The 10,423-nt window shown below is 40.5% G+C and overlaps 1 protein-coding gene across 1 annotated transcript in view; it reads left to right on the plus strand.

The window, feature by feature from the left end:
* Positions 1-360: 360 nt before the first annotated feature.
* The window catches only part of l3mbtl2 (L3MBTL histone methyl-lysine binding protein 2), an 18,946-nt gene continuing 8,883 nt past the window's right edge, over positions 361-10,423 (plus strand). The window contains exons 1-10 of the mRNA XM_008300941.1: positions 361-449; positions 1,265-1,712; positions 1,828-1,945; positions 2,157-2,290; positions 7,174-7,249; positions 7,479-7,555; positions 8,860-8,977; positions 9,269-9,403; positions 9,665-9,753; positions 9,895-10,158. Coding sequence (XP_008299163.1) covers positions 1,362-1,712; positions 1,828-1,945; positions 2,157-2,290; positions 7,174-7,249; positions 7,479-7,555; positions 8,860-8,977; positions 9,269-9,403; positions 9,665-9,753; positions 9,895-10,158 — 1,362 coding nt within the window. The 5' untranslated portion in view covers positions 361-449; positions 1,265-1,361. The remainder of the gene's footprint in view (positions 450-1,264; positions 1,713-1,827; positions 1,946-2,156; positions 2,291-7,173; positions 7,250-7,478; positions 7,556-8,859; positions 8,978-9,268; positions 9,404-9,664; positions 9,754-9,894; positions 10,159-10,423) is intronic.

A 10,423-nucleotide genomic window follows, 5' to 3' on the forward strand; every position in this document is an offset into this window, starting at 1 on the left:
TTTGTGATATTGCTAGTTTTACTTTAGTTAAAGACTTGAGTAATTCTCCCTCTAGTAATACATCTATATATTGCAGATGAAAAGTTACAGAACACAAGATGTGCCGTTTAATTTGTAAAAGAAAGACCACTAATGTATTTTATTATAGGAAAACCCCTCAGACTTCTCCTGTTGTAAGTACCACTACTTCTATTTATAACTTCTGCGTTAATCACAAATACACGCAACCGACGTCTTAACACTTCTTGCAGCAGAAAAGCTGGTGTTCTATTTCCACTTCTGCTAAAACTTCACTTCCCAGAATTCCTTGTCCGCGCGCAAGTTGACGTAAAACTCAGGCGACCACATTACAGTGCCGGGAGATGTGAAGAGCAGCAAAACAACTTGATCCAAATACTTTTGCTGTTAAATGAGATACTTCATGAAATGCCTACATGTCATTAGCCTCAGTAAGTAGTTATTGCATTCAGTAACGAGGAAATGTATGATTTTTAATTGGACAAACGTGCTTTTAGCGCAGTTAGCACTTAGCATGCATGTACAGTAGCATGTGAGCTAATCACACTTTTGTTTATGTTTTGACAAACGTGTGATTATAAACCTGTTCACTGTAACAATGAATTTAACAACAAAATGAATTGTAAAGATTTTTTTCATGCTGTAGCTGGTAATACAGTTTACTTTGTCTTCAGTTAATAAATGTTTGAACTTCTATTTAGAAGTTAGCCTAGTTGATGCATTGTATGTTGTACATGCTGGGTTAGTTACCGTCTTCGTTTAGGACTTGTTCACAAGATGTTATCACCAAAATAAATATCAAGCTTCTTAGTCGTCAATTCAGCAAATATGCTTTCAGTATAAACACATGAATATTGCAAAAATAATAAGTTGTTAATAATCTTCACGTTCATGTTTGAGAAAATGTATTATTATTATTTTTTTATTATTATTTTTGTATTATTTCTACTATTATTTCTAAAGTAAATATATCAGACAAACTCTTGGAAGCATGATTCATCATTGTCAGTTTAAAATTACAGTATAACATTTTAGGGTAAGTCAGCTTTTGAGACAAAAAAAAAAGTTGGACCAAGAAACTGCATAAATATTTGATCAGTTATTATCCAGCTCTACCACAGCAGTTTTCACATCACTAGTGTCTAGGAATTGGTATTAACTGCAGACAATTGCTACATATTGTTTGTTATTAATTAATGCCTAATTCTCTCTTAGTTATAATGTGCAACCACCTTTTCCTTTGCAGAGCTTGCCTACAACTCAAAAGAAGAAAGAATTCTTTGAAAGTGGGTCATGCTTTAAGCGTTGAAGACTTGACAGTCCAGTTGTGAGCACAACACACGATGCCTTACCACTGTGTGGCCTATGGATGCGGCAAAACTGCCGAAGATGGTGTAACACTATTTAAATTCCCCAAGGACCCTGAGGAGTTTCGCAAATGGGAGAAACAGGTCCAGCGCACCCGCAGCCACTGGGTCGCCTCACCCAGTTCCCACCTTTGCAGTGAGCATTTTGGGAAGGAGTACTTTGAGTCCAGAACACCTACAGGGGCTCTGAAGCTGAGACCAGGAGCTGCTCCGACAGTCTTTGTCCGTCCACATTGTTCCGCCTGCAGTGGAGCAGGCTGTAGCAGATGCCTGCCTGCCATCCAACGCCGGAGTATTACAGCTGAACCAAGAGAGCGCAGCACTAGTGTGAGTACTTAGTTTTACTGCCGTGAGAGAAAGGCACTGCTCCTGCTATTGTTTACAGGTGTGATGTAAAATCTCTTTCACGCTGTCTAACTACAATGCTGTTTCATCTTCAAAGGGAGAACGCAATGAAATGACTCAAATACGGTCTGATAAAACTGATGGAGGGGGTAATGAAGAACGTCTGGCAGGATTAGGGTTGAAGCTGGGGGAAAAACACGAAGATGATCGGCCGGGTGAGTTGCAGGTTAAGAAAGAGCAAAATGTGTTTTTTCTGTCGGTTCATTTGAGTGCTGTTTTACCACAGACAAGAATCACATGAGTCAAAAGCAGCAATGACACTTAACATTAAAATCTCAGTGTTCTGTATAGGCTATGAACTAACACTGATGATGTTTCAAACAGTGAGACAACAACTATTTTTGATTGCTTTATGTATATTTACAGTGATGTGTGAGATGTGTGGGACCACCGGCACAGTTAGCTCCTTCTTTTCAAAGACAAAACGTTTCTGCAGCATCTCCTGCTCACGCTCCTATTCATCAAACTCCAAGAGGTCCTCCATACTGGCTCGTCTGCAGGTGAGAAGAAGATGATCTTATTTGTTTGTTTGAAAAGACTCTGCTGTTTAAACTATGGGTAGCAGCAGTGGGGCAGTTTTACTTAATTGCTTTGCTTAATTAAGTAATAGGACGAGCTTTTGGGGAGTTTTAAGCTTTGGTGCTCATACTCATTAAGTGGCAAGAAGTTTTCCCCTAAAATAATCTCTGTGTATGAGGCTTAATCCATTCCGTCTAGTTCTAGGTGACAACTTAGTTGTCCACAGTTAGTACCTACTCTGAAAATCTGTCTCATCTATCTTAGTTGACATTGGGTGAGAGGTGAAATACACACTGGACAGGTCACCAGTCCATCACAAGACTGACACAGAGACACAGGCATTCAAACTGACACCTTTGATCAATTTAAAATCACCAGTTAGTCTGCTATGTATGTATTTGGACTGTGGGGGGGGACCGTCACACCCAGAGAGAGCTGACGCAGGCACAGGGAGAACATGCAAACTCCACACAGAACATTTTGGGCACCTTCGTGCTGTGAGGCAGCAGTGCTAACCACTGCTCCCCGGTGTCGCCCATTCTTAAAATCTCAAATTTAAATAATTCATTATACAGAAAGGTACATTTTTCATATAACTATTTCTGTCCTCTCCACCTTCGCTGCTGCTCGCACGACATTGATGGAGTCACTAGCCTTGGCTCGGGGCAAAGAAACCCTGAGACTGAGACAGATCACCACACACATTTGCAGAGCTCAGACACAGCAGTAGTGTAGCCAACACAGAGGTGCACCTGATATAGAAATAAGGAATTATTTGTTTTTTTCCATCTCATAAAGGCTTCAGTAATAATAAAAGATTGATTACGTTTCTTTCTATGTTTCTTCGTAATCTTAATCCCACTTACAAGTCTGTATAAACATTTATACATCTTCGTACACTTTTACTTCTGAATACACATTTGCGTATTTCCTCACACATTCTCCAATCGGACAAAATCAGGCACACCTTCACAAATCTGAGAAGATGTCTGCAGATTGAGATGCAGTTTCACAACTAGTAAAGTGAAGTGAAATACCAGTGCAGCAATGTAAAAATGCTACATTACTAGTAAAAGCTCTGCATGAACAATCCCTCTTAATTTAAACTACATAAGATTTAGCAGCAAAATGTAGTTAATGTAATAAAGTACTGATTTGACCCCTGTGACTGATAAATTATTCTAAATGACATCTTTAGATTATTAGTAGTGGAGCCTCAGTGTGTCAACAGCATGTCACTGTTGGAGCTGGTGTGAACTACATTATTATACAGAGACAGCAGACAAATCTGAGGGCTCTTCACATGATTATTCGGAATCAGAGTCAGTTTTATTACCAAAAAGTTTTTTGCATGCAAGGAATTTGATGTGGTGTTTTCTCCCATCAATGTGCAAGAGTGCATAGTATGTGATGTACCCAACTTGAAATGAACAGAGCATTATAATAATCCTATTTAATAAGCTTTGTGTTATTGCATTATGTTAATGCACAGCTTTTTCAATAGGATTATTATTAATCATTGATCACAGAGTCAGTGTCAGTGTCAGTGGTAGAGGGTGGTGGGTGAGAGGCGGTGCCACTGGAGGTCTCTGGCCCTGTTGAAGAGGCCTGCTGCTGTTAGGAAGAATAAGAAGATTAATGGGCAAGATATTGGATTGTTTGAACCTTTAGTGATGCAAAACCAAGCAAGAGGTTTTAAGGGAAAAATCAGTAATTGGTGGAGCTGTTACCGACTCATAGACTTGTGAAATGTGACGCTGACTCCACACTGGTACTGCTGGTTTAATCTTTAACGTTGTGTTGTATTTTACCAGTATGTAATAGTATATTCTGCGTATAATTTTCAGATTAAAAGTAACTAAAGCTGGTGTATATAGCGAAGTAGAAAAGTGCAGTATAGAAAAATGGATAGAAAATAAAATGAAAGTAAAAAAAATTAAAATTAATAAATCAATACTAAAAACCAGTATTGTACCACCACGACAGAAATAAAACATATCATACCACAGACAAATTTATTGCACCATATAAACAGGTTGTTAAGTGTCCTGAGAAAAATACTCAAAATACAAGTACAGTTGTCCTCAAATGTATTCATGTCCTTCCATTGAAGAAAAGGCAAAATTCACAACAGTCACCCAAATAATTAGAAACTGAAAAAAGTAATAATAAATACAAATTTGCTAAGTTATAACTTAGTGAAATAAGACATTGCTTTTGAATTGTGGTTGAAAAGAATAACTAAAAAGAAAAAAAAACCTGTCCTGGACCAATTAGAGCACTTTGCTGATGAGCAGTGGGCCAAAATCAAAATAGCTGTCAACAGATTGAGTGTTACAGAAAACACTTGATTGCAGTGATTGGCTCAAAGGGTTGTTCAACAAAATATTAGTTTACGGGTCCCATCATGCTTGTTTGCTTGTTTTTGTTTTTTGTTTGATTTTTAATACTTCTGTTGAACCACAATGCAAAAATCAATGTCATGATTTTCATTTTTTTTTTTATTATTATTACTTTTGTCAATTTCAACTTTTTTCAGTGACAGTTGTTTTTTTTTCTTCTTCTTCAATGGGAGGGTATGATCAAATTTGAAGACGACTGTACGTCCAATTTGTACTTGTCTGAGTCAATGTACTCAATTACTTTCCACCACTAATATTCATGTGCTATAAAAGCGAACACACGGTGGCGCTGTGTGCGCGCAGCTGTTTACCTGCAGCCGCTGCAGAAAATCAGCCGTAGAAGAAGAGCAGGGGGACCGCGCTGGACTTAAATGTCTCAGCTGCGACCCGAGCAGCTTCCGGCTGTCGTCTTCGCCTCGTGTCGCTCCGTGTTTATCGTCTGTGAAATAAAAGCAGCTCAGATGGTTCTCAAGTGCTGCGTCGACAGCTGCTACAGCATCAAGCGGCCCAACCTGTCCTTCCATCGGTTCCCGCTGGGAGACCCGGAGAGGTTGAGGCAGTGGCTCCTCAGCCTGGACATGGATGTAAACACGCCCCTCCGGCTCCTCAGCAAGCTGTTCGTCTGCCAGAAGCACTTCCAGCCCGATGACTATCACAGCGACCCTCCGCTTCAGCCGAGCCGCCGGCACCGGACCCTCAGGACCACCGCGGTCCCGGACCGGTTCAGACACGCCCACCTGTCTGAGGCCGACGTTTACCTGAGAGCATCGGTGAGTCAGGACAGAGAGGAGGCAGAGGATGTAGGATGTACTGAAACATCAGCACCTAACCTCGAGACATGTAAAATACATTTATTAAAATTTTTTTTAAAAAATGGGGCTGAATGTAAAAAAACCTGAAGAATAGAATCAATATGACATCAAGGCAGCATAATAATACTTTTTATTATTATACTAGTGTCATAAATTAGTCAAAATATGCATAATAATGTGAACATTTATATTTGTATTTAAATGTCATATTTATTGTAGAAATAGCTAAAAAAAAAAAAAAAAAAAAAAAACTATAAACTGAACCTGCCATCATCTATAAGTTTCCGAGGACTGACAGAAGAACCAATATGAAAACCAGAATCTGAGCTCTTGAAAAACTAGAATGCTATTTTTAGACCATTAACTCTGATGTTGCTGGCAGATTAATTGATAAGAAAACAATAGTTTTGTGATTGTAATTTTAAGTAGCCCTGCACTTATTGTGATCAGCCACAACAGTAAAATCACTGCGAGGTGAGGACAACACTGAATATTTCATTACAGTGACACCAGTCAAAGGATACCATGTATTAGGCTGATGAGTTGAAAGCAGGAAAAGTGAGCCGTGTAGGGATCTGAGTGATACTGACAAGGATCAAATAGTGATGGGTGGATGACTGGGTCAGAGAGTCTACAGAGCTGCAAGTGTTGTCGGTTGTTCCTGGTACGCAGTGGTCAGTTTCTACCAAAAGTGGAGCAAAGAAGGACAACCAGTGAACCAGCAACAGAGCCATGGATGAAGGCTGACCTTTGTGGTCCAGTCCAACAGAAGAGCTGCTGTGGCTCAAACTGCTGAAATCCTTAATGTTGCTATGATGGAACAGTGTCAGAACACAGTTTGCTTTGCATGAATCTGTGACTGTAGACCAGCCAGAGTGACCCCTGTCAACCACTGACAGCACTGGACCATGGAGCAATGGAAGAAGTTGGCCTGGTTTGATGAACTACACCAACTTTGATATTGTGTTTGACACGTGTGTTGTTTACCTCAAGAAGATGTGGCAGCAGGATGCACTGTGGGGAAAAAAGGCAAGCCAACACAGGCTGTGTGATGGTCTGGGCAATGTTCTGCTGTGGGTCCTGGTATTCATGTGAATGCTACTTAGACACACTTCATCTACATGAACATTGTTGCAGACCTTGTACAATCCTTCATGACAACATTATTCCCTCATGGCTGTGGACTCTTTCAGCTCCCTCTAACACTGCAAACATTGACCAGGAATGGTTTGAAGAAGATGACAAAGAGTTCAAGGTACTTAATTGCCTTCCAATTCCCCAAATCTCAATCTGATCGAGCATCTGTGGGATGTATCACAAAACCAAGACCAATCCATTCAGGCCTCAACTCACAACTTCCAGGACTTGAAGGATCTGTTCATCTTGATGATTGATACCACAGGAGCCCTTCAGAGGCCTGTGGAGTCCAGACCTCGATGGATTTTTCTTGCCATGTGAAATTTTTTAGAGGGATGGTTTGACCGGCAAGGAAAGCAGACCAGAAATGTTTGATTTTTGACGACTGTTAAAGCCATTTTGACATTTTGATAAGCTGCCACTTACCGGGATGTGTCTCATTTACTCTCCTTTCTTGCACTTTGTGTCACCACTATGGAAAGGAAATTATTATTTTTCTTTTTGTTTCTGCAGGGAAAGGCCCCCTCAAAAAAATCTACCGTGCTGAGCAAGATGAACAGAACCCCTCCAGTCGCACCAGCAGTCGATGGTAAAGGCACTTAATACACACTTGTATATACATTATTTTCCCTAGAAAGGAAATCTACATAAAACTGCAGAAAATGATTTATTGTCTGTAAACATCAGGTCCTCACTTTGTTTTATTCAACAAGGCAAGCTTGACTTGTATTTGCTGTATGTCTTTTTAGAAGCTGCATACGGTGCACATGCAGACATGGTACAAGTTTTTACTTTCCTCTGATCTTTTTATTTTGCAGCATCTTTTGGCTTCGACTGGGGCTCCTATTTAGAGAAGGAAACATCTCTGGCTGCGTCTGTCTCCTGCTTCAGACACGTGAGTTCTATAAATGAACACTATTTTGTTTATAGACAAAAATGAGCAGTTTGTCGAGTTTATACTTACACAGCCTTTTAAACAGCAATTATTTTGTCATGAAATCTTCGTTCCTGCTCATGAGTGTGAGGTGAGGCACATTTGTTAGCAGTTAAAGATTGTGTGAGGAGTGGCAGGAGTGGGCGATTTCATATTTTGAAAGCTTTTATTTTACACCTCTGAGTTTATATAAAAACACAAAAAGTATTTTTACAATATGAGACCTTTAACGAAACTGTCTCATTATGTTCATATTTAGGAAAAACTGAAGTAAGTAAGATGTAAAATTTAAAAATACTCTGGTTTTACATGCTGTTTTATGTTGCTGTTGTCAAGAGAAGAGACAGCAAAATACTGTAGTTATTTCATTTTATTTAAAACCTCTGAGAGCACATTGCGGGACAACCATCGTTTTTTAGTGGTGCTGAGGCTCAAACAATAAATGCAGAGAAGCTTACAATTAAATAACATTAAAAGAATATATGGCTATATGAGATAGATACAAAATGTAACAATGCTAAAAAAAAAAAAATTAAAAAGTGTACGAATTAACAATGAGACAAATAAATAAAATAATAATAAAAAAATTATGAAGTGTGTCAGAAAAGTTCTAGGATTGGTGTCACAAAAGATATATTTCAAACTACAAACTACAAGTTTTCTCCTTCCAAGTAATCCTCCTGGAGTCTAACACACTTTCCCAGCCTTCTCTGCCACGTCGCCATGCACTCCTGGAAGGATTCTTCCGGGATCCTCCACAGCTCCGTCGTCACAGCCATCTTGATGTCGTCCGCTCCTTCAAAACAGATCCCCTTGATGACCCCTTAAGCTTGGGGAAGAGAAAAAAATCCCACGGAGCCAGGTGGGGTGAGTAGGGAGGTTGCTCCAGCTCGGCGATGTTCTTCTCAGCCAGGAACTGTCGGATGCTCAGGGCATTGTGGGTAGGCGTGTTGTCATGGTGAAGCAGCCACCACTTGTCCTGCCACAACTCTGGCCTCTTCTCGCACAGTGAACGAAGCAAACGCCGCAGGATCTCTTTGTAGACGTGCTTCCCCTGAAAGGGGAAAACTTGTAGTTTGTAGTTTGGGTTTAAAATCTATCTTTTGTGACGCCAGTCCTGGAACTTTTCTGACACACCTCATACAGTTAGAAATGAGCTGTACATGTTGCTCAGAGTAACTCTTGAAAGTCCTAAAAATGGTTTAAGTGGAGCACATAATGAACTTCACATTAATCTGTCAGGAAACCTCTGACCTCCTCTGCAGGCTCCTCTGTGTGCCAACTGGGACGACATCAGTGTCGGGATGAAAGTGGAGGTCCTGAACTCAAACGCAGTTCTTCCCAGTAAAGTGTACTGGATCGCCACGGTCATCCAGGTTGCAGGTGTGTACATCTTTCTGTCAGTGTTTATTTTACCACAGACAAATCATTAACTCTGTAGTTATGATGATAAAATCAGCCAGAACAAGACTAAATAGGCTACAGTGCACCAGTTATCTAGAGATATGAAAGTGTTAAATGAACAAAAACCTTATTGAAGTTTTTAAGTAACCAACATCAAAATGTACATATCTCAGCAATTCATGAATTCGGCTTCCAATATCTGACCTTAACTAACACTCCCAAATTTTCTCAACATTTTGACAAAGCAGTAACACCGCTCTTCTTCTCCAGGATACAAAGCTCTGCTAAGATACGAAGGCTTCGAGCACGATAGCAGCCATGACTTCTGGTGCAGCCTCGTTTCAGGAGAGCTGAACCCAATCGGGTGGTGCGCCATGACAAGCAAGCTGCTGGTGCCGCCGCAAGGTGAGGATTCAAACCTGAAGCACGAAGCCGTGCAAACACAGAGCTGCATGACCATGATCACACTCATGTAGGTGGAAGAAAAGTGTTCAGTGGCTCACAAAGTGATAATTGGACAGAAAATGTGAGTTCTTACTGTGCTGGTGGGCTCAGCACTAAACTCGGAGCACAGTAGCGTATTATCAGGATTATTATGGCATGTAAATATGTAGTGATTGACTGAGATCTGATATTTTCTAATTTGACAAAATTGTGTGTCTTCAGATGTGAATACGAACATCCCAGACTGGAAAGAGTATCTGATGAAAAAGCTGGTGGGGGCCCACACTCTCACTGTCGACTTCTACCTGAAGGTAAACTTAATGCAGCCTGATGTTGCGATCAGAACCCCATCTGTCCAGTGGAGAGGTGTAAGGAATCAAATTAGATGAAAGAATTAATTAAACACATCATCAGCATCTCTGTCACTTTGCAACTCTCTGTCCTCTTCCCAGCTGGCAGAACACATGAAGACCTCTTTCAGAATTGGCATGCGGGTGGAGGTCGTGGACCCCAAACACGTGAGCCGGACCCGCGTGGCCCTCATCGAGTCCATCGTCGGAGGCCGCCTGCGGCTGGTGTACGCTGACCAAAGTGACGCTCCGGAGAACACCGTCTCTGATTTCTGGTGCCACATGTGGAGTCCCCTCCTGCACCCGATAGGCTGGTCCGCCAGAGTGGGTCACAACATTAAAACTCCTGGTGAGTTTAAAAACCGAGTCTAGTGTCATCCAAGATAACATGAGGTGTGGAACAAACACCATCATGTCAAATTAATTAGCTTGATGTAGGGAAGAACAAGTTGAGATTAATATTTAAATTCAAAGCCAATGAATGAACAAAATGAGCAAAAAACTGTTGATGTGGAAATTTGTGCAACTGGATTAATCATTTTTAAGAGAGAACAAAATATTTGGAGGAGCACTAAGTTAAGTTGCGTTTATGAGAACAATAGAGCATCTAATGTGAACCTCAGAATAAAAT

The sequence above is a fragment of the Stegastes partitus genome, unplaced genomic scaffold, assembly GCF_000690725.1.
Source record: "Stegastes partitus isolate 25-593 unplaced genomic scaffold, Stegastes_partitus-1.0.2 Scaffold1610, whole genome shotgun sequence".
NCBI classification, from domain to species: Eukaryota; Metazoa; Chordata; class Actinopteri; family Pomacentridae; genus Stegastes; species Stegastes partitus.